General features: G+C 55.8%; 2 protein-coding genes across 2 annotated transcripts in view; both read right to left on the bottom strand.

Annotated features, from left to right (window-relative positions):
• DUSP8 (dual specificity phosphatase 8) overlaps nt 1–1,599 on the bottom strand; it is a 43,650-nt gene extending 42,051 nt beyond the window's left edge. Inside the window, exon 1 of the mRNA XM_072864893.1 lies at nt 1,461–1,599. The gene's annotated coding sequence lies outside the window, so the exon portion shown is untranslated. The remainder of the gene's footprint in view (nt 1–1,460) is intronic.
• A 9,324-nt stretch (nt 1,600–10,923) lies between these two features.
• IFITM10 (interferon induced transmembrane protein 10) lies at nt 10,924–22,520 on the bottom strand. Its single transcript, XM_072864153.1, has 4 exons — nt 22,476–22,520; nt 22,226–22,365; nt 20,810–21,224; nt 10,924–11,744 (listed from the first exon to the last, which is right to left on the bottom strand). The coding sequence occupies exons 1-4, from the start codon at nt 22,518–22,520 to the stop codon at nt 11,595–11,597; spliced, it is 750 nt and encodes a 249-aa protein (XP_072720254.1). The 3' UTR covers nt 10,924–11,594.
• Between the last annotated feature and the right edge of the window lie 2,881 nt (nt 22,521–25,401).

The following is a 25,401-nucleotide window of genomic DNA, read 5'->3' as shown; positions in this document are numbered from 1 at the left end:
ATCGAGTCCTTCCGAAAACAAAGCTCTCTGCAGCCGTGTTTGGGTGCGTAGGCAGCCGTGCCCTGAGCCTTTCGCCTTAGTGGAGGAGGACGAGACAATGCACGCGAACATTAAACACCACTCCACGGGCAAGCTGCTTTCAAGGTTAACATGGCCCCTGGACTGCCAGGCACAATCCTCAGTGCTACCTGTTCAGGGCTTCTCGGGCATCCCAACCGTCTCCTGGGGGTGGGGGGGTGTCTGCCTTTATACCCCAAATTAGAGGGAGAACGAAACCTCCGGCAACTATTCCCAATGCATTTGTCATCGCCAGCTGCTTGGGATGGGGATAGTCTCTTCCACACACGCTTATGCAGCGCCCAGCTCCCACCAGGGAGCTGTTGACAACTGCTGCAATCAGAGGGACAAACGCATCTGTGCCCAGAAAAATCCAAATATCCTTAACAGAACAGCACTGCACCACGTCCTGCCTTCTAACGAAACCGCAAATTACTGACCTGTGCACAGAGCTCCCCCAATGCAAGCTGAAGCACTGACATCAGCTTTTGCTGTTGCTCAGGAATTTAATTCTGGGGGAGGAGAAAAGGGAGGGGGGAGCAGGAAGGAGAAGGAACTTATTTATCAATAAGGGAAATAACCAGCAATCTTTAAAAACAACCAACGCTCAGCACAGAAAGCAACATTTATCACTAAATAATAATTGGGGGCAGGGGGTGATCAATCGGTCCATGCACATTAGGGGAGGTGGAGGGGATTATTTTAAACGGTCAGCTTAACTCATTAATCGCTAGCAGCGCCTTTGGAGCCGCAGCAGTGAAGTGTTGCATGAAAACCCCCGCTGCTGAACACATGCCGGCTTCGTTTAAACGCCAAGGACACAGGGCGATACTCCAACCTCTTTCATCATCCGAAAAACCACAGCGCTGTTAACACCGGTTCCTCAAACACCAGCCCTCAGCCCCCAAGAGAAAAACCCCTCCATACGCGACCCCCGGCCCAGCAGGACAGCGGGTATTCCCCGGAGCTTCCCGAACCCCCTCCTCACCTGCACCACCACCGCCCGGCAAACGCACACCGCGAAGGCAGGGTGGGATTTTCACACCCCCCGCCCCGACAAGCGCGGCGCCCCCGACATGCGCGGCCGCGGAGCGCCAGCCCCCCCTCCCATCCCCGCGGCGCAGCCCGCTGCAGGGCTGCTCCCTCCCCAGCCCCAGCATCCGCCCTCGTTTTCTTCCTTGCACCAGAATAATCCCCCCCTTAACAACCCGAGTCCTATATCTACATATACATATCTACACGTACACAGATAGGTATATGTTTTCGCGCTGTCCACCGGCGCTGGGCGCGATGCCGGCTCGGCTCCGCACATGCGGCCGAGCTGCGCCGCCCCCCCCGCCCGTCCCTCCCCGCGGGGCGCACAGACCCGGCACTTATACACATCTATAGGGGGATGCACTGACCCGGCGCGGCGGGCGCGGACGGCCGCGCCGCTCCGCGGGCTGTCCGCTGGCGCGGCCGCTGCCGGCGCCGCAGGGCCCGCATGCCGCGGCGGGCGGGGGGGGGCCCGCTCCGCGCTGCTCCGCGCTGCTCCGCGCCGCTCCGCGCGCCGCCGGGAATGCGCCGGCGATGAGGTCATGCCTCGGGAACGGGGGGGGGGGGGGGAGGAAAAAAAAAAAAGAAGGGGAAAAAAAAAGACAGCGTTGACGTCACCCGCAGCCAATCAGCGCGGGCGGCGCAGGGGCAGGGTGACGTCAGCCCCGCGGGCGCGGAGCGGCGCGGAGGGAGAGGGTGCTGCTTCCCCGCCCCTCCCGGACGGGCCGTGCGGAGCTCCGCGGCACTTGCGCGGCCCCGGCGCAGCCCCGCGCAGCGCCGCTGCCCGCCCCCGCCGGGGCCCGCGCTGCCTGCGCGCATCCCGGGCAGCCCCGGTCCTGCCCGGCTGCTGGGCTGCGTGGGGGGGCTCCCACGCCTGGTGGGTTTGGGTGATGCCCCCTCGCAGGGAGATGGGTTACCCCGCGGAGAGCGTGGCCTGAGCAGCAAAGGGCGTTTTTGGGGGTGACCCTCCTGGCTGCTGAGGTTCCCGGGGGACACCTCCAGTGCTGTGCTGCTCCCGGCAAAAAATGCACTTTCATGTATTTTTGGTTCATAGATGGTTCCCGGGCTGTCCTGGCCTGATGCGGGCAACGCTGAGCCTGGAGCTCTCCCGCAGGCAGGGCCACCCCTCCTGCCTGTCGGTGCACCCTGCCTGCAGTTCAGGTGCTGGCTCTGCCCACCTCAAACACCCCATTGCTCAACTTGGAGCAGCCAGGTGGCTGCCGGGATGGCCCCGCAGGACTCGCTCGCTCTGAAGTGCCCAAGCTGGGGAAGGACAGACATAAATGCAGCATGGTCTCAGAGGACAGCATGGCAAAGAGTGGCCCAAAAGTTGGGGGGTTCAGGGGGAGCCTGGCCCACGAGTCGGCTCCTAGCTGGACGGGGTGGGCTCACCTCCATCCCGCTGCAGTGGCACCAAAGAGCCGCGCGGCTGGTTTGGCTAACACAGCAGGGGTTTTTCTCTGTCCTTGGCCCTGGCTTGGCAGCTCCAGCTTAGAGAGGGATTAGGGTTTAGAAGCTTAGGTTTTGCTGGTGCTTAGGAAATCAAAGGAACCTTCCTCCCCACCGATACAGATGCCGGATGTTTTAAAATTAACTCTCATCTCTCCAGACATGCAGCTGGCAGCTTGCTCAAGAAGGGTGTCGAGCTCCCACAGTTACTGGTGGCAGAATCTTTCCCAGAAAGGTCATTTCTCGTAGAGCATCAGAGGTATAAAACCCTGGGATGCTAAAAAGTCTCACTCTCCCCATTGCATAAGCAGTGCTGAGTTCATACTCTTCTCCTACTGCAGAAAATCAGCTCACCCAAAGCTGTCAGCAGGGAAACTTTTGCAAAACCAGAGCTACTCAACCTAAATGGCATGGATTTCGGCCCATTTACCATAATCAGTGGCAAGATGCTGGGGTAGCATGGGCGCTCGCTCCTCTAGCGGCTCTGGAGCACTTGGTCCTGGTGGGAGTGGGAGCAGGAGTGTGCCCGGCATGGCTGGAATGAAGCTGGGATCTTTCTTCCATTCTGCCTTTCCTGCTGGTTTTCCTGCCCAGCTCCCTCCTTGTGGTCATGTAGAGCTCCCTGGCTGGGGAAAAACTGAGAAAGACTTCTCTTGCTTCAGCTTAGGACTGTTCCCTCCCCTGCCCAACACCCCTTTTCAGGGGTAAAATAGAAAAAAAGAAGGGGAAAGGAATGAGTTTGAAAATCCCAAAGCTTCCTCGTAAAAGCTATTATCTAGGCAGAGAGCCATGAGCTTGCAAAGCCTGCTAAAAGAAGAGGATTTCAACAGTTTCTTTCCAAACCCCAGTTAAAATAAATGTTTCCAACCCTGGGCCTGGCACGCTGCTGCCAGATGAGCATCTCAGATCGGCTGTTGGGAAGATCGCTCCCCAGCCGGCCGGTGGCACAGTGCAAGGGAGGAGTGCGAGGAAAGAGATGGGAGAAGGATGCTGGGCTGTTGGTAGGCAAGGGATGAGGAGGTGGTGAGGAAGAGGCAGAGGATGGGGTGTCTCGAGGGACTGCCAGACACCTGCCTTGGACTGTTCATTCCAGCAAGAGGCTGAGCTGAGCTCCCTCTTGAGCCTTCATCTCCGGCAACCTCTGCTCAGCCACCCCACAGACCCCCTGGTGCATCCCTGGGTGATGGGGACATGGGAGATTTGACCCATACAAAATCTGTAATGGCAGCAAACAGGAGGAGATGCTCTGGGGACCGGGGACGCCGGTTCTCACAGCCGGTCGAGAGGCTCCAGCCCACTCGCCGTGCATCTCTCCCACGCCCACTGCTTCTGCACGAGGCACTGCAGCCAAGAGCCTGGTGGGGAGAAACCAAAACAAATGATTCACTGCTGCTAAACTGCTCCCGGGATCACAGGGGCTAGGAGCAGGCGGCGACAGAGGCTTGCAAAACCTCACCTGCCTCCCAAAGCCGGGAGCTAACCCCATTTAGATCCCAATCCTGCTCAACCTGAAATTCTGGCATTCGGGTGCAGACCTGTGGCTACATGGAAGAGGGCAGCCAGCCTGAGCGAGGACAGCGCTGCAAGCACACCCAGTCAGCTCTGGGTGGCTTGGGCGCACTGACCGGGCAAACAGCATCCCTATTTTCCCCAGGGGAAATTAAGTGGGGAGAGCCAGGGCAATGCTGTTATGGTCAGGCAGGCAGAACAAAGCAGCCTCATGCTCTAAGCTCCTATCTACCAGATGTGAATCTATTGTCTCAGCCCCAGGGCCGGCATCCCCCCATCACAACCATCATGAGCTGAGCAAAAATTATGCAGCAAGTTGCTTATTGCTAAAGGGAAGTACTTTATTTCAGGTAAAGCACTTAAAAAATAATTTGCCTCACTCTGTTTTTTCCTCTTTCCCAGATTTCAGGCACATCCAAAGATGGATTGCATCCCAGCTACATGTTTCGAATGCGAGTTACGCTTGTACACGTAATAGTTCTTGCTAAAACATTTTCCAGGTCCCCTAATCGCCATGGCAGGCCAAGCGCAGAAGAGTGCAGTGGAGCCTCCTGCATCCTCCAGGGATTAAAATCAGAACCTGATCATAAAGGAAACTAAAACTAGGAAAAAGAAATTGCTGCCAAACCAACTTTCTTATCAATCAAAAAGGAGAGACTTTTTGCCAACCTGCAATTACTTTAAATGGCCGAATAATTTTTTTTTAACCTTGCCTGGTGTTCAGATGCAGTTCCTTGTGCCATCGGCTGAGCCAGCCTCCCGTCACCCTCAAGCCGGCAGTGGATGCTTACACCATGGGGGATATTGGCACCTCGAAACTGTGCTGATCGCTGAAGCCAGAGTCAACCCTTGGGCTGACATGGCTCCACTTCTACCAAGCGCGGCTGTTTCTGCCGCATGCATGCCTGTCACCCTCGCTGCGGTGTCCCAGCCAGGTGCCAGATGAAGGAGTGCGCCAGGCTCCATATCACCTAGTTTCATAAAGAAATATATTGACTGCATTGAACTGCGCATCCCACCATGGGAAGGGCATCACTCCCCTCTTTGGCTCCTGCCCACGTGCTCCTGGGGAGCCGGGTCTCCAGCTCTCCCACCCCATGGCTGGGATGGAGCCCAGCAGATTCCTAGTGGGTCCCAGCATGCTGCCTTCCTCCTGCAAAGCCCAAAGTGGTGTCTGCATTAGGGAAGAGAGCTGCTGTGCTTGAGCAGACAAAAGGCACTTGCAGCATCACCAGGCAGCCCTGTATCTCACACAGGGGGCTGCCCCAGATATGTCTCCATTTCCCTGATAGAAATATCTGCCCGTGTGCAGTGTGGCTCAACACTTGCAGGGCACAGAGCTGCGCGTGCACATTGCAAAAGCAGCTACCACGCAATTAATTGCAGAAGTAGCAGGCTGGAGGGCTGCGTGCTGTGCCATTCAGCTCAGCGCATGCTGCAGAAGCATTCATTCTGTGGCTCTGACTGTGCCTTGAGGCACTCCTGCCAAAGGGAAAAAGGAAAAAAACATCATACATTGAATAAATTCCCTCTGATTCCCTCCGCCCTGGATGCGTCTGAGAAAAGCTGGGCAGGAGCGTAGAGATGTGCCAAATGCAGGGCACGGTTGCTGAGTACCGGCATGATGGGTCAAAGTCAGGGGATGGGAGGGGCAGAGGAGCAGGACCTTTGCACCAGCACGAAGCGATCACGCTGGAGGAGCTGAGGCCGGTGGGAGCAGCTAAGCCGTGCAGAGACCTTGTGGTAACACCCCTCAGGTGCAGGAAGCATGCCTGTGCCTTTGCCCCCAGTGCTGAACCGCCGTGCCAGCATGCACACGGGTTTGCTCTGGGCAGCAAGGGTAGGCGAGTGGCTTTGGTGTTCCTCTGAATATATATATATGTATATGAATTGGGGATGGGAGAAACATTACCCTGGGCCAGAAGGCAGCATGGAGTTAGGCTCTATGCAAGGGTCCGTCAGGTCTAGACCCTTTTTCTCTACCCTGTGCTGGTTTTTGTTAGGCTGCTCACCAGTTGCTAGGTTTTTTTTGTTTTGTGTTTTGCTTCAATCATTTTCACTGATGAGAGCATCTGCTGCCATCTGTGCCTCCCCCTCCTCCCCCCGACAGGGCTGCGCACCACCGCAGTCTGCCTGCAGAGCCACGCGCTCTTCACTGTCCAACCTGCCACATGTATCCTGCACAGGCCTGCCAGCGTCCAGGGATGGAGAGGAGGGAAGAGGCAGCTCCATCAGCACCCTGCTCTTCCCCTGTATTGTATCTGTCGATACACTTCTGCAATTGCACCAGTCGCAGGACTCCTGCAGTGCCAAGGTCCCAAGCAAGCCCAGGACCTGGTGGCACTAAGCAAGGCTGCAGTTTCTCCTCTGAGAAGCCAACAACCGATGAGACAGTGTTGGAGGGGAAAACATAGGGGTGACAGGACTTGGTAAGGTCACCCAAGACATCAGCATGTGGCTGGGGAGAGGCCAGAGCTGCTACTTCCTGGCACCGTGACTCTGCCTCCTGGCCCACAGAGTGCCTGGGAAGCAGGGTTGTGATGCTACAGCTCAGCGTTGAGTTTTGCTCGTGGCTTACACACTGTACAGAAGAATAGAGGTTGCCATTTGCATCTCTCTGACTGTTAATTTGGGTCTCCAGGCTGAGGGCTGCTCCACCCCTGACTCACCGTGCTTTGCCTGCATGCCTGACAGCTCACCCCTGGTGTGGGAACTGGCGGATGCTGGCGGTGGGCCCTAAGGTCATTACCTGAATTAGCTCCAGCTCACCCCGTTTATTACTGCCAGCCCCTAGATGCAGGAGAGCTGCAGGGTCGCGTTTGCTGCTGGTAGCAAACCCAAACCAGTTCACCCCAGCTGGGATTCGATGCGCCGCTGTCTGCAAACTGGCTCGGCGACATTTGCACAGGGGTGGCATCACCAAGCCCTGCATGGCAGCTGGGGCAGAGCCGCGGGTGAGCGCTGAGGCTTGCGTAAGCGCAGCGGGGTTTGCTCACACGCAGGCTCGACACCCGCCCCTGGTGCTGCTTGGCCCCCAGCCACCTCTCCCTGCCAGCGTGGAGGGTAAATGTGTAACGGCGCCCGGGCCCTCGCGTGACGCACACGTCCCGGCTGGCATGAAGGGGCACATCCCTGTGGGGGGCTGGGGCTGTCACCTCCTCCCCACCTGCTCCTGGCTGGTTCTAGGGTGCAGGAGCCCCTCTCACCCCACAACTGCTTCTTGCACAAGCCAGCGCTTGCCCTGCGCGGGGCTTCTCATCTCCCCGGTGGTGGGGCGAGGGGGGAGTCCCAGCTGCGCGGGGCGAGCGGGTATGGAACGCCCGCTCCCTGCAAGGGCCGAGGGGCCTGAAGCCTCCTGGCCTGCCCAGAGGCCGCGGAGATGGGCGGTGCGGCGGCGAGCTGCCGGCTGCGGTGGAGCGGTGTAAGGGGGCCCTCTGCCTGCCTCCCGCAGCACGGCGGCTCCAGCTCGGCTCGGGCGTCCGACTCCGTCCCTCCGTGACCTCCTCCTAGGTGCTGGGGCTGCCGCGAGGGTCGCCCCGAAGCCATTTCCTCGCCGGGCTGAACGAGTCCTGTTCCCGCAGCATCTCCTCCCCGGGCAAGCGTGCCCTTCACCAGCCTCGGTGGCCTTTCCCCGCGCTTACCCCAAACGCCTTTCATGTACCAGGGGCACAAAACCAGCAGCAGTATTTTAGGCACAATCTCACAATGTCGACTAAAAGGGAAGAATCACTCCCCCTCCCCTTCTCCATTTCTCCCCTCGAGCTAAAGAAAAAGCAAAAAGAAATCCTCATCAAGCTGTCAAGCTCAGTTTCCTGAAGGAATACAATTAAATCTCTACATGGCAACGTGACCATCAGTTCTTCCCGTCTCAAAAGATGCTTCTCAAGCAGCAATCGGCTGTTCATCTCTTCCACCCCCTCCTCTCTTGATTTTCCTTCCTGTCGCTGAGTGCAACAGAGGCTGCGGCTTCACAGCCAAAAAAAGGTGCGATTTGGAGAGTGTGGCGCGACGTTGTGAGTGGCAGAAGTGAAAAGGCAGAGAAGCAACCCTCAAAAGCCTGCCTTCTGCTGCATCGGGTGTCAGCCTTGGCAAAACCCGAACTTCCAGAATTTTCTTGCAAAATTATAAAAAAAAAGCAGTTAGAAGACCTGTCGGATTTGGCTGCTGCTTTTCTTTCCCTTGTTCCCTCAAAATGAAAAAAAGTTATTTCTTTCGCTTAACAGCACAGTCGGTGCAATCTAGGATGCACCTGCCTGCCAGTATATGGGGACGCAGTTTTGCTGTCTCAGTTTGGGGTTCCCCAACACCGGCAAGATGAAATGAATGTTAAGCACCTTGATGCTGCTGTGCTTGGAAGACCTCTGCATGAGTAAATGACTTTTTTTTTTCCTAAGCAAGCCTGGAAATCTATGTCCCCCCTCATTTTCCCCATTTGGGGGGGTGCTTTCCTACTGCCATGAGTTTGGACGGGCTCCATTAAAACGAATGGGGGGGCACTAAGAGAGAGGAGGGAAGAGTGCAGGGGCTTTGCTGCTCCCAGCCCAGGGCTGCAGGTGGAGCCGAGGCAAGGGCTGCAGTGGAGCTGAGCATCTGCCTGGGGTCGATGATCCCATGCTCCAGCCACAGTGTTACTGCATCCTCCTCCGCTACCCTGTTCTTGTTCAAGGCAGGTCTGGGTGGACCTCCGACCTGCTGCAGCACAGCAATTTCAGTGTTCACAATTACTACAGCATGGGCAACAAATAATAAATAAGATGGTTACTAATAATAGCCCACCCTCTCCATCACTGATGGTTTATGCATGCAAAAATGCTGCAGAGTCAGTTCAATATTCCCCCTGGTTCATTAGACCAGCATCCATTTTCCTGCAGATAAGACGGTCCATCAGGGGAAGGGATGATGGTAACTCATTTGTCACACTTGTTAAATGTAGGAAAGGCTGGCTTTGGGTCAATTCCAATTTTGTGTCAGCTCTGCCTTTATCTAGGCACCCCCGTGCCTGCATGCCAAGCAGGGCAGCTCTCTCCTGCATGGCATGGGAAATGGGGACGGTGACACCATCGCCACAAGATTTCGCAGAGTTGAGGGGGTCTCTGAGTGCAAAAGCACTTGCAACATGGCTCCACTGAGTCCCAGCTCATAGAGAGGAATGCACTTCTTATTGCAAGAGGCGCCAGGCACGTTGGTCCCACAGTGACCTAAACCTGCGGCTTTGAGCCCCTGGCACTGCAAGCGGGGTCACCGTGCATGAGTTATCCCCTGAGCCCATCCTGCCGGGCTTGTGCTTGGGCTGCAAAGCTTGAGAGGTACGATGGGCACCCGAATGGTGAAGGATATCGAGCCAAGACTTTGGGAACGGCCAACGTGAGCTCGGTGCAGATACAGGGGGAGGGAAAAGGTGATGCAACCTCACCTCTGCGCTCCTCCTAACCCTCAGAGGTTTTTGGGGTGACTAGTCTGGGTCTTGCCTAAACTGGCACTATCCCAGCAGGCTTTAATTTGCTCCAATTATCAGGTGCCAGCTCAAGGTGGCTGCAATGCAAGTCATTTTGGCTGCACCCTCTTTGGAGGCATTGCCATTGCGACAGGCCACTTCCTTCCTTTGCCAGGGACAAGGACTGGATACAACCCCTAGATATGTTAGGATGGAAATGCCGATGGCTATGACCCCTCAAATCTTGCTTCAGGGAAGGGAGCAAGAATTAGCCAAGAGAGGTTGGCAAGAGTCTTGACCTCTAGATGAGTGATCATAGAACAATTCATGGCCGAGATAGTTCCCAGGGCACCGTGTACTGCACTGCCGGCAGAAACTTCAGTGCAAAACAGATCCCTGATCCGATCTGGTGTGGAAATGCCCTTCAGCAAAGCGGGGAGCAGGTGGGACTGCAGGTCCTTCTGTCCATAGCTTCCCCCATAAATGAAGCCCAGGCCGGGTTAAGGCGTAGAGACCTGGGCAGGAAGGAGGTGACATCTCATGAGGCTTTCAGGGAAGCATCCTCATGGTGTGTCCCCACAGCTCACTATGGCACAGCCCTCACTGAGCACAGCCCAGACAGCACGTTGATTTAACCATGCACTCAGCAGAGGATGAAGTGTCCCACAACAGCCTGTCTGCATTCCCCATCTCTTGCTGCACCTTCACTTTCATGGTGGGCGCAAAGGTGGATGCTGTTGCCTCCTCCTGGCTCCATGGCTGGTCTGCAGCAACCGGTCTCCCTTGACATGAGCTCATCTCACAGCTGGAAAAAGATGAGGCAGCTGCGGCATATGAGATGAGATGAAGGGTTAGAGGCACTGAAAAGCTGTATTTTAGTCCTGGTCTTGCCATTCATTTGTGGTGTTTTCAAGTCAAGGTGTGTTGATTTGCAGCACTGCAGGCAGCTGCAGGCAGCTATCAGGAAGGGCTCCAAGCTCCTGCCTCGTTCAGCAGCAAATGCATGGCGTCTCCAAAATCTGGCTCTTGGTAATGACCCTGGGAAGTGCTGCAGTAGCAGCAGGTTCAACCTGTGGCAATTTATTTCAATCTTCAATGATGGTCCTAGCAGGGGAGGGGGGACCTGCCCACTCAGCTGCACTTGCTTGCTTGCAATTGACAGACCATCACAGGAGTCATTGAGGTCTCTGCTCTAAAATCTGGATCTGTGCCCTCTTTTATGGCTGCGTGTGGCCCCGACCTGCAGCAGCATCCCTCACTCCTGCTTTAAATGTCTCCCAAGTAGCTGCTGGTGACATTAGCATTTTCTCTTGCCAGCCTGTAGAGACCAGGAGCCTGGCCCTCATAAGGAAGGAATTAACCCAGCAGCATCAGATATCAGAGGTATCTTTATTGACTGTTTACAGAAATACAGTAGCACTCCATTTAGGGGGCTTAGGCGAGTTCTCCAGAAGGTGCCTTCCTTCTCAGCATTGTCAGGAGATCCTGAGGAGAAACCTGCCCTTTAATGCTTTGGGGTTTCTCTGAAGGCTTTGGGGCTCCCTAGTATGAACTTCCTAACGCCCTCAGCTCTCCAGGGCTTGGGAGTTGTTTGAACCAGTGGATGAAACTCAAGAGAGGAAAAGGAAAAGGCCCCGTATGTTGCGGGGGGGGGGGGGTGTGGGGCGGTCTGAACACATCTGATATGTTGTGAGCCAGCCCTGCCACGGTCACCATCCATCACTGCATGCACCTCCCGCTTGGCAGGACCCCACTGCTCCCCAGAGCTTAGCTTTCTGCCACCAGGCATGTGTTGCTCTCGGCTTTGCATGCTCTTGTCACACGGCTTGTTGGCCATAAAATAAATATTTCTTGGTTTATTTTTCTCCCTGTACATGTGTAAGAGTGAGACCCTTTCCTACAGCAGTTCACAAACTGTTTGGGGGCAGGAAGGGTATGCTCAGCTGGGCTGATCAACTAATTTAATTTTTATTTATGTATTTAATTGGCGCTTTTTTTTGCAATCAAGGTGGAGTGTTTTTTTTTTTATTGCGTCCTTGCTACAAGAAACAACTGCAGACACTTCTGGCATAGAGGCATTTTGGCGGCAGCCGCTGCTGTTGGCCTCACTCTAGTAGTCAGTGAGGGGGTATCTCAAGAAGATGAAGATGAGGATGATACAGAAGGTCGCAAGGGCTGAGCTGGTGATGTTAAAAAGCCGGGCTGTCTTGGCATCTTCGACTGCTCCATTTAAGTCATTGAGGAGTTTCTTATCCCGGACCTGAGACCAGGGAAAAAAAAAAAATTGGGACATAACTTGGGACATAAAAAGACCTAACTTGTTTCAAGCAACACCCACACTGTAGGGTACCTGTGCAGCAGACGAGGGCTGGGCTGCGCCTTTTTGCATTTGAATGCTTGGGGTGCCGTAGAATACCCCAAAGTGAGGTTTGCATCCCAGCTCTGTAATGGGTTGACCTTGTGAAGCCAAGCACCACAATGTCTGGGGGCTGGAAACCCCTGGGAGCGGAGAAGACCCGGAAGAGTGACCTGTTGCTGTTGCGAACCAGGCAAACCAGGTCCCCGTGGCCCCTGGAGTGGGGCAGTGCCATTTTGAGCCCAAGGGTGCACAAGGGAACTGAGGTGCCATTGTGCACCCCATGCATTTGGGCACTAAAGCATCCTTCCCACCGTGTCGCAGCCCCCTGGGCCTGCAGCTCTGGGCTTTGGCTCGCCTGGCCCGCGAGCAAGAAGGCTGGCTGCGGTCTCGGTGTGTATCCCCGTGCTTCCATCTGTGCTGAGCGGCTGAGCGGGCGAAACCTGGCATGGCATCCTACTGCAGCTCCAGGGCTGCGTGTGAGCCTCCAGCATATTAAGCAGTCCTGGGTTAATGAGTTCTTTTTGCAGGTCTTATGCGGCTCGTGTAGTGTCTCTGCCACTGGCAGTTTTCAATCCTGACAGCATGGTCTGCTCTCTTCATTATCCTGCAGGGTGGGACTTTCATGGGCTTGCCTTGGAACAGCTCTGCAGTGGGTAAGGATTGTGCATGTCCATGTCACTGGCTTGCCTCCACCTCCTCCAGGCTGCCAGGCAGTGCATGGTACTGCCAGGCAGTGATGGCACCAGCAGGCAGTGGATGGCACAGCTAGGCAGCGGATGGCATCATCAGACAGCGGATGGCACTGCAAAGCAGTGATGCCACTAGCAGGCAGTGATGGCATTACCAGGCAGTGATGGCACTAGCAGGCAGCAGATGGCACTGCAAGGCAGCAATGCTACTAGCAGGCAGGGATGGCATTGCCAGGCAGCAGATGGCATTGCCAGGCAGCAGATGGCACTGCAAGGCAGTGATGGCATTGCAAGGCAGCAGATGGCACAGCCAGACAGAGGTGCCACTAGGGGGCAAGGATGGCACTAGGAGGCAGTGGATGGCACAGCTAGGCAGTGCATGGCACTACCAGGCAGCAGATGGCATCGCCAGGCAGTGAATACCACTAGCAGGTAGTGATGGCACTGCCAAGCAGCAATGGCATCACCAGGCAGTGAATACCACTAGCCAGCAGAGATGGCACAGCCAGGCAGCTGATGGCACTGCCTGCCAGCAGCAGCTTTGCAGTTTGAGCCCAGCAGATGAGTGGTCAGTCTCCATCCCTTCCTAGGAAGGATGTGTCCCTGTCCCCAAACTGCCCGGTCAGCTGGCACTCAGCAGACCCAGGCAGCTTGAGCCACAAGGACGTGGGACAAAAGAACCAGGAGGCTGCCCCAATTCCCTTTCCTGTATGCGAGTGGGGTATCCAGGGGCCAGCACAGCATGGCAGCATCTGCTTCACTGCTCGCTTTGTGGCCAGAGGGTTGCAGGCTGTGGGGCCGTGTGTCCTTCACAGCCTGCCTTTGCTGCTGGCAGCATGAGCACCATCAAGGCGCTGCCAGCTGAACGCTAGATGTCGATGGCAGGCTGTGAAAACCAGCCCCAGCATCCTACCTAGAAATATTAAAAGGCTTTTATCGACCAGGAGCTTTCCAAAAGACTCTGTGATGGATTCAGACCACGTCTTAGTGACTTTTTCCTTCCTGTAGTGCTTACCCATGGGGCTGTCCTGAAAGCCTTCTGCGATTTGCTGGATATGGGGAAGGGTTGCTGAACTCCTTGTTCCCACTGAGCCATGCTGGTTCATGGGGCCTCCAAAACCACTTCTCAGACCCTCAAGCAATGTCTCCTCCTCCATCACACCAGTGAGGACCTCTCTGCAGAAGCACCCCCTGCTCTTCATTAATCCTGGACCATGGGGAGGGAGGCTGCTGCTGGCACGAGGCCCTCAGGAGTCAGCACCAGCAGGTACATAAGCAAGAACAAAAGCTCTGTTTTCCTCCTCATATGAAATCCTGCGGTGCCATGTCTGTGGCCTTTATTGCGTCCCACTCCTGGGAACCTGCAGCTGGAGCAGGGGCCATCCACCCATCACCCCGCTGCTGAGTACTCAGCAGCTTCAGGGCATCCTTCCAGGAGCGGGGACAGGGGAGAGTCACAAACAGCACATGGCTCTATGGCATGCTTGCCTGGTGCTCCCAGCAGGGGAGGTGACCTCTGGGAAGGCAGCAAGCTGGCAGCCGGGGAGCCCGCGTGCCTTTTTGTGCCAGCTGCATGTCTGGGATGACTCACCTTTGAAATTACTTGGTAGGTTTAGCATCCTCCCAAAAAACCCTGGGTTCAGCGGCACGGGGCAGCTGGCACCTCCTCACCCACCAGAGAGAAGCGCGGAGGTCCCTGCAGCCAGAGCCCCAGGGGCACTGGATTCAGGCCAGAAATCCTGCCCCCTGCTCCCAGCAGCAGGGCTGCCGGAGGCAAACTGCGCAGAACAAATGCATTTTGCCCCTTCCTCTGCTGTAACCCAGCTGGGAGAGGTCACCCTCTGCTGCAGGCAAGCCGGCATTTGCCATCAGTGTTTGCCAGCCAGCCAGAGGTTTCTCCAGCAGACCGGCGTGGCTGGCACACTGAGCTCTGCCACCCTCCTGACGCCGAGCCGCTTGCTTTGCCTTTGTGGGGCCAGTGCCTCAGGAGCTCTCCCCCGCTCCTCGCCTCCTTCTCCTCCTTTCCCCGGGATGCCCTGCTGCCCTACTTTCCATGCCCAGTGCTCTCCCAGTGCTCCCAGCAGCTTCTCACACCTGACACCAGCTCGCACTCATGACTGGCGCTTTAGCTCTTTCCCATGGCCCGCTTCAGTAGCACCTGCCCTCGACTTTTCCATGGCTCTCCCTCTGTCCCTGCTCCAGTCCTGATGCTCCTCAGCATCTCTAGCAGAGGCACCCGAGGCTGCCCTCTCCCCAGTGCCACCATTTCCTCCCAGTTTTTTTGTCCTTCCCATCTGTTCTGTGTCCTGCTGTTTGGGCCCAAATGATGATACAGACAGGTGCCTTCGACTCCTGCCAAAGGGCACCAAGCTGCCTCCTCTCCCTGCCCTCCGGCTGGTCCCACCTACCTGCTCCTGGCACCCCCTGAGGCACACAGAGCTCTGCCCGCGTTCCCCGTTTCTGGTAGTCCCCTGCCCTTTCCCTTCCCTAACTCTCCTCCGGCCGCTCTGGCCTTGGTCGCCTGGATCCCTCATCCTCGCCGAGTCCTTGGTCCCCTTCCTCTCCTCCCTTATTATTTCCCCATACACCCTATGGTTTCAGTGGTCACCCTCATGCAAATCATCTCTTGTCCATTATCAATTTATATTGCAACAGAGCCTCTAAGCACCAGACAAGTGCCAGGGCCCCTGCAGCACACAAGAGCAATGAAAAGGCTTTTCTCCTTCCAAACCACTCACAGCCCTGGCCTCCTGCATCTTGCCAGGTTGGCCTCACCTCTTTCTGCCTGGCCTTGCACCCCCAGATGCTCACAGACGTCTCCCTTCAATGTCCTGCTGCGGCATCTGAGCCAGGCTCTGGAGGAAGAGCTCTCCTGGAGAGCAGATACACGTTTTGGCTCCTTCCCCACTCTGTCCTTAAGGAGATGCCAGTTTCTTTCTCATAGCCCACCCTCAGCTTTTCCTATTTCCATGCTCCTGTGGCCGCCATCACCATAATGTGCTGGCAGCTGGTGCACGAGCTGCTGGGAGCCCTGGAAGCTGCTTCCTTCCACAACTGAGGAGGTGAGGCACGGGGGAGGACAGGTCCCCAAGGTCACAAGGTCACAAGGCTGAACCCCCCAAACCCAAGTGTGGTGTTTCCTTAGTCATAGACTCTTTTCTCATCATCACTTTGACCCTTCTCACCTTGCCTAAAATTATTTGGGGATTTTTGGCCCTGCTTTGCGCTGAGATGACTGGTGTGTAAGGATAATTATCCTGCATCTGCTGACTGTGGGGTTTCCCCAGGCACCCCAAAGTGCTGCGTGGTGGCCCTTTTGGAGATCCCACCCTGGACAAGGCAAAGCTCATCTCTGGCCCGGCTTGACGACTTATACATTTCCTTTCCTCTTTCATGCCCGGCCTTCCACGAAACACAGCCCACTTTGTGGTTTAACACGCAAACATTCCTTCTCCCCTCTCTCACCAGCAAAAGGCAGTGGTGGCCTTTCACTCCGTTCCTGCTTGTCTGTCACCTCCCTGCTGCTCACCTTGTCCTGCATCATCTCTGGCTCACCTTGTCCTCCACGACCTCTAGCTCACCTTGTCCTCCACCACCTCTAGCTCACCTTGTCCTCCACCATCTCCAGCTCAGTTTGTCCTCCAACATCTCCATCTCACCTTGTTCTCCAACATCTCCAGCTCATCTTGTCCTCCAACACCTCCAATGTGCCGGTGCCTGAGGGCTCTTTCTCTCCTCCTTCTGACCACCGTCTCCTGCCCTTCGTCCCCTTGGGTCTTTGCCTTCAGCTTCCTCTCCAAGCATTCCCCTTGACTCCTACCGTCCCGCTCCTTCCCGGCCCCTTCCCCAGCAGCCACCTCCCCTCTCTCTGCTCTGGGGCTCAGCCCCTCTTGTTTTTGGGAGCAGGGAACTTGCTGTGCAGGTACAAAGTGCTGCCTCAGTTTGCAGAAGACGAATGGTTTGTTGATAATGAGCCTAATGAGGCTGTATTTAAGGCAGCCCGGCTTTTAGCATGCAGCCCACAGCTGGCTGGCTGTAAACCCATTTCCGTGTAGAGCTCTGCATCCCTACACATAAGGAGGTCTGGAGGGGATCCTTGGATTTATTTGCTCTGTGAATTGGTCAAGAGCTCTCCAGCCTGCATACCTCCACCATGCTGGCACCAGCGTCACAGGGCTGTCGCCTCTGCATTTCACCCACCTCCATAAACCATTGCTCCTCCTGAAAAGCAGGCTGAGAGCCTGCCTGAGAGGTTGGGTGCCACAGCCTCTCTGCTTCTTGATGTTAATAAATAGCTATGGATTCGTGCCGGTCTGCTTCCACTCAAAACAGGGAAGGTCAACACACAGTGAGAGGGGAAGGTAAAGAGCCATGCCCGGAGCTGCGTGCTAAGGGCCCGGCAGAGAGTGGGCAGGAGAGCTCAGCTCTCCTGGGGTGCTATCACACTGCAAATTTCGGTGGCCTTGAGGGGCAGGAAAACTCTGTGAGCAACCCCATGGGCTGCTGGTGGGGCTTAAAAAGCCCACAGGGCTTCTTGCAATCTTTGACTCTATACAACCACAACATGGTATCTGTACCACAGCTCGTCTCAGATCCCAGCTCCTCTGATCTACTGCCTCATGGCGTAATGGGTACTGAGAAGGACTTGGCTCACCCCAGCGGTCTCCAGAGACGGACCTCCTAATGACTAAAGTGAGATCTCCTGCCACCAGGTGCTGATGCATCATTAATTACTGCTTGGAGTAGGGAAAGAGGAGAGGAGGGAGCTGCCGAATATCGGGCCACGGCATTTGCTCCTGATGAAAACCAACTGAATCCAAAGTGTTGCCGTTGGAGCAATCCCCACGTCTGTGCTGGGCTGGGGTTAAGCTTACTTTAGGATTTCTAACTCTCCTGGTCCTGCTATTTATCTCTTCTTCTCCAGCACCAATGTATGCCTATATGCAAGTGCCTTGCTTGTGCTCTGGGAGGCTGACCTTGAAAAGTCTGAGATGCTAGAAACAACCGCCGGAGGGATACATGAGTTGGTGCGGCTCCATTGCAGCCCAACAAGCTGTATGTGCTGAGGATCTAGCCTGCTACAGGTGTAAATAAAGACGAGGCATGCCATCGCGCTGTTATTCAGAGTGCTTGGCTGGGGTGTCTGTCACACAGAGTACTTGGCTTGGATGTCACAGTCTTTGCCCTCACCTGACTTCACATGTTTCTTTGAGTAAGAGCGTAAATTCTTTGGTGCCAGGGTGGGTTTTTGGCATTTTTTAGTAAACGATGGTCACAATGAAATAGCATTTCCCCGCAGAAAGAAACCTAGAAGGCTGCAGCTCGCATGCAAAAAGCCAGGCAGATATGGAGGTACTGTTTTCCCAGCTGCGGCTGAAACCAATAAAAGTGGGCATGGGGAAGAAGACAGCTTTACGGTAATATTCAAGTGTACCTAAGCATACATCTGGCTTCCAGCGCGGGCATTGTGCTGCTGAAACTGGTGGAAATACTAGGGTGTGCTAAGGTCCATAATGAAACATCTCATGGACTTGGGGCACAAAGGAGCTACTGCTTTATTAACGGTATGAATCTGGCAAAAGCAGATGATGTTTATGGCAGGTTATTGAAAATGCTATTTCTGATAATGAAAACGATGATTCCTGAGGTTGCTAGATGTTTCAGTTATTTAAAGGAAATGGAAAAACCATAACCTAGGAACTGTTTAATGCCATCAGCACCCTGATGGCCCTTCAGCCAAGAAACCTGTGCTCCACTGGCTGAGGGCTCTGCCACCAGAGGTCCCAGAATGAGCTCAGGGAAGGGAAGGTGCTCCTCCCCTCCTCTCCCTCCCACAGTCTCTGCAGGGCACAGACATCCTAGAAAGGCTGGGACTTAAGTTATCTGCTGCTAAATTGTCCTTACATTTAATTGAAGAGGAACAAGAGAAGTCTGTTTAAGGGGACATCTCTCCCCAGGGCATTTCTTGCTTCTGCTTTCTCTGAACTTCTGGGAAAAACCTTATCGACTGTAAAAGAGATGAAAACAACAGGCTTCTGGAGAAATGACCCTAACATCCAGCCTGGCTCAGATGTTGTGAAGGTCTCTGCAGTAGCTGTGAGTGAGGAAGGATCCTGTCTTTCTTAACATCACAGTTGTCTTCCCCAGGACAGACCTTCTGCTACTGCCCCAGCATCCCCATTGCCTCCCGCTACCCATCTCAACAGCAGCCTGCGAGGGCATTCGCCACCCCTTCAGCCACTTGCTAGCTCTGTTCTGTGCCTCTGAGGGACATTTTGTTTCTATTATTTCCCCCCTGCCACAGAGTCACAGCCACTGGGGAGCTCCAAGACCAGAGCAGAGTTATTTACGTGCTCAGCTCCACGTCCGTTCAGGTACCACCGTTACATGTGATCAGCAACCACCTCCACAGTCCAAAAGTCAAGGCTGGTTTTTGACAGCCATCTTCTGTTTTCCTTTCCCTGATTTGGAACATATTTACCGATTTGCCTTCCATTGCTGCCGCTACTTTTTTTCACACTGGAGTTTATGTTCTCTAGACCTTTGCAACCAGATGCTGAACCCATGCCTCTGCCGTGGCACAAGGCTCTCGACCCGAGTTACTTCTGGGCTTTGCTCTTCCTTCCACCTCATGTCAAGCATAGTGAAGGATCCAGCCTTTAAAAACCTTGTAGGTGGCAGACCCTACTCCGTCTTGTCCCCTGGGGATGGGTCAGCCCCATCCGTCCTCAGGCTGTCCTGCCCCCACTGCTGGCTGCAGCCAAGGGACCACATCTACCCAGATACCCACTGTAGCTACTGCCACGTCCCCGTGATGTGAAACCCTTTCTTAGCCCACTATGACTGTGCTTCTTGCATGGGAAAGACGCTGATCATTAAAGACAAATTCAGATGAGCAAAGACACAAAAAAAGGAAGAAGCCACTTTCTTCCCTCACTGGCTAAATGAGTGGGGGTGTTAAGGGACTCCCTTCCCCCTCGTCGTGTTAGGCTGCCGCTGCCTGGATTTGCCCTTGGGTCAGTCCTGCTTATGGTGATGCCCCGGCACGATTTAAGCTATTAAATGCCTCGCCCAGGCAGCAGTGAAGCCTGCTGCGGGGTGGTGGATGGGTGCTCATCACCCATCTCAGGGAAGGGGAAACTGAGGCAGGCACCATGGTGCCAGTGCTGGGTGAGTCAGGGCACAGGTCTGCAGACTTGACCCCGAGCCTTTCTGCCAGAGACCCTGACTGATGTGCTCGGGAGCAGCGTCCTTGCAGTGCTGGGCACTCACAGTCTAGCTCATGGGAGTTGGATGGGGTTAATTGATCTGCTTCTGTGATGAAGCCCTGTCTGTGTCCTGGCCTTCCTCTAAATGCTGCCTGCCAAAACAAATCAGCTAGCTCCTCTGTGGGGCCACCCAGCCGCCCACGGGATCTCTGCACATCCATTCAGTTAGTTTTGAGGCTGGCAGGCAGGGAAGGGGAGGGTAGGGCAGCCCAGGCCCCTCTCTCCCAGCAGCTGCCAAGGGGCTCCCTGTTTGCCAGGCGCCATCCCTGCTGGGCTGCTCTCCCCTGCAGCTACTGCTACTGGGAGTAACCCAGTCCCGTCCCCTTTGCCAGCTGTGCTCCATGCCACCGCCCTCTCCATCAACATGGCTTTACTTCCCCCCTGCCCCTATGCTCTGCAAAGCCCCCCTGCACTCTCTTCCTCCTCCTCAGCTACCTGGGCCTTGTTCCCACGATGCTGGCAGGTCTCCAGGGCTTGCCTTGGGATTTACAGGGCTCGGGATGGGGTGGGGTGTGGAGCTGGCCACCAGCTCTGGTGTTTTAATTAGGGAGAGGGCAAGAAGGAAACAGGCAGGATTGCCCTGCACCTTGGCAGCCTCTCCCCCCCTCAACTTGCCAGGTGCCGGCTGATCCTGGCAGGCTGCTTCTTATTGCTTCTGCCCAACCATCCGACACTGCCGGATCCTACCCTGACAAGATCTCTAACCGACAGGATCCCAAAGAAGGGACCGAGTGCCAGGGTGCCTGTGGGCGCAGCACGAGCCGAGCCAGCCCTGCGTTGCCTGTCCATCACCCTGCTGCCATGGTACAGAGGAGCCTCCGAGGGTACCGGAGCCAGTCAAAGCGCCTCTTTCCCACCTGAAGCAACATCCTCAGATCCAAAACACACCTCGGCTCTCCCCATCCCCAGTGGGTGCAACCTCTCATTTGGGTGGCAAAGATGTGATTTACATCAAGCGCAACCCCCTCTCTGGCCACCCCTTACCCTGCGCCTCGCGCTCAATACTCACTTTCAATGAATAGGCCAGGGCAATGAAGCCGAGGCAGCAGAAGTTGAGGTATACGAAGTTGAAGATGGACCAGAGATAGTAGTCATTCACCTCGGTGGTGTCGGGGTAGATTTCGATGACAGTGGTGGGGTTGGTCATCGTCTTCTTCTCCACTGAGTGCTTGCATGGGACCGCTGGCCGCAGGCTGTCCCCTTTGCAGCTCTTGCTCTCCATGAGATACACGGCGGAAGAAGGAGACAGGACAGGTGAAGCTTGCCGGAGAGCCGGGGGCTTGGCGATGCAGGCAAAGCAATCCTGTGGAGGGCCCTGGGGGGGTCTCGGGGTCCAAGCCACCCCCTCGAAGGGGCACGGCAGGCCCAGGGGGGTGTCCTGTGTCCTCTCCGTGGTGGCTGCTGTGGCGTCACCACACTCTGCCCTGGCAAAGAGAAAGCCCCCCGGTGAAAAATGGGGGTGAGGGGATGGAGAGGCAGGGTAGGGGGGAGAAGAAAAAGGGGGGGAAGGAGCGGAAAAGGGGAGACGTGGGGGGAAGGCAGGAGAGCGAGAGGGACCGGGAGACAGAGGAGAGAGCGGGGAGAGGAGCGAGGGAGCGGGCAGAGGAGAGAGGGAGGAGAGTAGGGCAGGCAGGAGGGGGAGGAGGCAGCACCGCTATGCCCGGGGACCACAAAGCCGCCCCCTCGGCGCGGAGCTGCCGCCGGCCCCGGCCCCGCGGCGGGGGGCAGAGGAGCGGGCAGCAGCGGGCAGCATCCCTCCCCCCTTCCTCGTCCTCCCCACCCCCGCTGCCCGCTGTCCTGCGTGACCCGCGCCCGAGTCACGAGTGGGGAAATGAATTTTAAAAAAAGAAGGAAACAAATAAAAGCAGGAAGACTTCGGAGGGGCCCGGGGGGCTCCGGGGAAGTTGACAGCTAGCCGCGCTGCATCTCCCCCGCAGCCCTCCCCGCCCGCCGGTCGGTCTGTCGGTCTGTCTGTCGGGGCCTTCTGCTTTCTGTCCCATGCCGGGACGGGAGCGGGTCGCTCGGCTGCGGGGCGGCGGGCGGAGCGGGTCTCCCGGTGCGGTAGAGCAGCCCCCTCGCCCTCCCTCCCTCTTGGGGGTTTTATTTTTGGGAGGCTTTTTGCTTTGGCTGAGTCCTCATCTCTGCGGGATTCCAGATGGGATTGCATTTCCCGATTCTTTCCACCTGCCAGCAGGTTTCCCCCCCCCTCCCCCCGCGCCCTTTTTTGGGGGGAGAATATCGTGGCCGGAGAGGAGGAGGAGGAGGGGGAAGAGGGGATGAAGACAGAGGATGGGGAAGGGGATGTGGGAAGAGGTTCTCCCCCACCCCAGCTTTGCAAATAGAAGAGACTAGTCCACCTCTGGCTGCCCGTCCGTCCGTCCATCCGTCTGCTCCGAAGGCATCAGGAGGAGCGAAGGATACTCACAAGGAGGGATGCGGGGAGTCGCTGCATATCCGGCTCAGCACTGCCTCCGGCTCGGCTTCCTCGGCGCTGGAGTTGCGGGAGGAGGGGAGGGCGGGGGGGGGGCACCCATGGGCTAGGGGTGGGCAGGGGTGAGTCAGGGGCTGGGAAGGTCAACCTGCAGCCCCCTCCCTCCCCCCCGAACATGCTCCACGCAGGAGAGCTCCTCCGTGTCTCAGCGCTTCTCCGTGTGTCCTCCCCACGGGGACGTCACCTCCTGCTCGGAGCATCCTGGTAGCACCCCGCTGGAGAACGGCATCTCGGGGGCCCGGCCGAGCGCTGTCCCCGGCCATCCAGAGGCGATGCTCCGGCCCACTCTCCCCAGCTTCACCTGCAGAGACCTCTGCAGTGGGGACTCGCTGCAGCCTGGGTTGCAGGTTTGCTCCCATGGGCCTGGGTGAAAACCTCAAGCAAGCGTGTCAGGGGCATGTGGGGACGATGGGGACAGCGTGGCGAGGGGAGGTGGCGGTGATGCAGAGCCATGGGGAAAAAAGTGCTCTGGTCACGGGGGATGGATGGAAAGGGAATAAATCCTGTGTGCGGGGTGATAAATCCTGCCGGCACTGAGCAAATCCCAGGGTGGGCAGGGGCGGCAGTACCCTGGCAGCAGGACGCAGGGCATGCGGCTGCTTTAGGGGAGGGAGGTGGGGATGTCACGAAGGATGGACAAGCCCGGGAAGGATCTGGCTGTGCCCAGGCTTGGCACAGGATCAGGGAAATGCCTGCTGCCTCCCGTTGCCAACTGCCCTGGGAGCTGCGTGGAAACCCAATTCTGGGGTGCTGAGGTAGCGTCCCCCCAGGGATGCGATGCTGGAGAGCAGCTGATGCCACGCAGGGACAGCTTGCAGGTCATTCAGGAGGACACAGCTGTGGCACCGGGAGGGTGAGGACACGACACGCCATGTCATCCCGCAGCAGCAGAGCTCAGCCCAGTGCAGGTGGCCTTGAGGCAGCAGCCACTTCGGCTGAGGCGCTGGGGAAGGAGAGCAGAGAAATCCCAGAGTACTGGAAACAGGGAGGGTAAAACAAAAGTTCACGTGGGTGGTACCTGTAGGGGAAGGGAAATCCTCTGGAAATGCCTTAAGCCTACCTGCAAAGTGCTGAGATAAGAAATAAGGACGGTGATTCAGTTGGCTTTTCACAGGCAGGTTTGGCTCCTGCATAGGGGCACCCACCCCATGTTCATCCCCACAGGCTGGTGTGATGCAAGGGGACTTCTTGCACGGACACAGCGCTCCCAGGTGAGGGGGTCCAGTTTCCACAAGGCCGGTTTAATCCCTCTGAAGGTGCCTGCACTGGTTAAAAAAGGACAAATTGCCCTCTGGTTTGGGATTTGTCGCTGCTGGAGTGGTGCTGGGTCCTGCCAAAGTAACGACAGTTTTATTAGTGCCTGTGACAAGACCCAGGTCTCCAAGAAGCTGCTAAGGAGCAGAAGCAGCGCCAGGGTGAGAGTGATGTTCCCATGGGATTAAGATGTTCGCAGAGGAGGCAGAGCCGCGGCCAGCTGTCGTCGGCTCTTCTGGAGGGCTTGGACAAACCAGGGCAACCCGCAGCTGTGCAGAGCATCCTTCCTGCAGGCTCAGGAGGAGCAATGAAACCCCTTGGATGCAGATTGCTGTCTGCCATAGGAGCTACTGATGAGCCTGCTGTTCATTTATCTGGGGAAAGCTGCTCCTCTTCTTAATGTCAGGCAGGGATGGAGGTTGAGGAGAGGAAAAGAGAGGTCAAAGAGGGGGTCTGGAGGAGGCAGCAGGGTGGTGTAAGGGAACGTGGGATCAACAGAGGTGGGCGCATTCCCTGGGGTGAATAGGATTGAAGGGTCAGGGAGGTTGGATGGCTGTTTTTTCTCCTCTCTGGGTACCTGATCAACCCTACAGTTTGCAGAGCACTTTTGGGTTGGTAATTCATCATCTTTCTCAATCCTAAGTGTGAGCAGTGAGAGGTTTATTACCATGGACCACAACAGCATATATGCAGCATCCCCGGTTCAAAAAGTATTTGTGTGACTCTTCAAAATTAGGGAACTGGCTTAAAAAATAATGACACAAGGAAGAAAAAAACCCTCAATATTCTGCATTATTTTAACACTCCTTTCTGGGAGTCTTTAAAGGTCATGCATGCAAGCCCTCAATCATAAGGTCTAGGACCACTGTCCTTTCGAATAAAAGCTGGGATGTGTATGAATAATCGCTTGTATTACTGTGGCATCAACGCCCGCATCTCCTTGTGCTAAGCATGGAATGAACAGAACAGAAAGATGTTTCCTGCCCCAAAGCAATTTCCTGTAATCCTGTTAAAGACACGTGGGCTGTAGCATCATCAAGTGCTGTAAGACCCATGAGAAAGACTTCCATCTCAAATCCTACTCCAGCTCTCCAGAAAACCATTAGCAGGACTTGCCCCTGCTTTTTTCTGAAGGAGAAAGCCCACAACCTCCTGAATGCTCTTTCCTAGTCCCCTTATAAAATTCCTCAATGGGTTGCTAAGCCCCACAAGCTGTAAGGTGCCCTGAGGCTTGGAGGGCTAAATCCCATCTCCCCACTCTCCCTCGATCTCTGTCTCCTGTCCTCTAAGCTTTCAGTCTGCCCTCCGCTTCTTTTCCCTCCCAAAGGAATCTAAAAATAAATCCAAGAAAGAGCAGAAAAAGAAAAAGCCACCAGCCTCCCAAACAACGTTCTTCGTCATTGATGGTGAGTAAAAATAGTTTCCCAAAGCAACAAATTGCTGAGCCAACCAGATGAGCAAGTCATCTCCATAAATGAGGGGTCTCATCCTCCCTCTCCTTGGGCAGGTCTTTGTCTGAGGGGGCTTTTGGCAAAGCCCTCATCCGACCTGGAGTGGAGTCAGTTGGAGAAGGATCGGACCAATTCAGACAGCGCTGAGGGTCAGGGCCAAGCGCCCTATTACTCAAGGGGACATATAATGAAAAATTTTATCTTCTTTGCATCAATGGAAGCATTTAATAAAGAGTGAGTTATCAAATTGTGATGTGCATGGAGTTCTGCAGAGACAGTGCAGTAAATGGGGGGGTTTGGTGTAAACCTGAGGATTTGCTGGGCAAGACAAATTTGCATGGGGCCGTGTGCAGGCTGCTCGTGGGGTGGGGTGTGCTCTGCTCCCTGCTGGAAAAGCATGGCTGG

This window comes from Ciconia boyciana, chromosome 6 (assembly GCF_034638445.1).
Source record: "Ciconia boyciana chromosome 6, ASM3463844v1, whole genome shotgun sequence".
Classification (NCBI taxonomy): domain Eukaryota; kingdom Metazoa; phylum Chordata; class Aves; order Ciconiiformes; family Ciconiidae; genus Ciconia; species Ciconia boyciana.
This window is presented reverse-complemented; position numbering and strand designations above follow the sequence as displayed.

Coding starts and splice junctions, on each gene's coding strand:
- IFITM10 (XM_072864153.1), bottom strand. CDS start 22,520: ATGCCGTTCTCCAGCGGGGTGCTACCAGGATGCTCCGAGCAGGAG. Junction 22,366..22,475: donor CAGGATGCTCCGAGCAGGAG/GTGACGTCCCCG, acceptor TGACCTTCCCAG/CCCCTGACTCACCCCTGCCC. Junction 11,745..20,809: donor CCCTGGCCTATTCATTGAAA/GTGAGTATTGAG, acceptor CCCTGGTCTCAG/GTCCGGGATAAGAAACTCCT.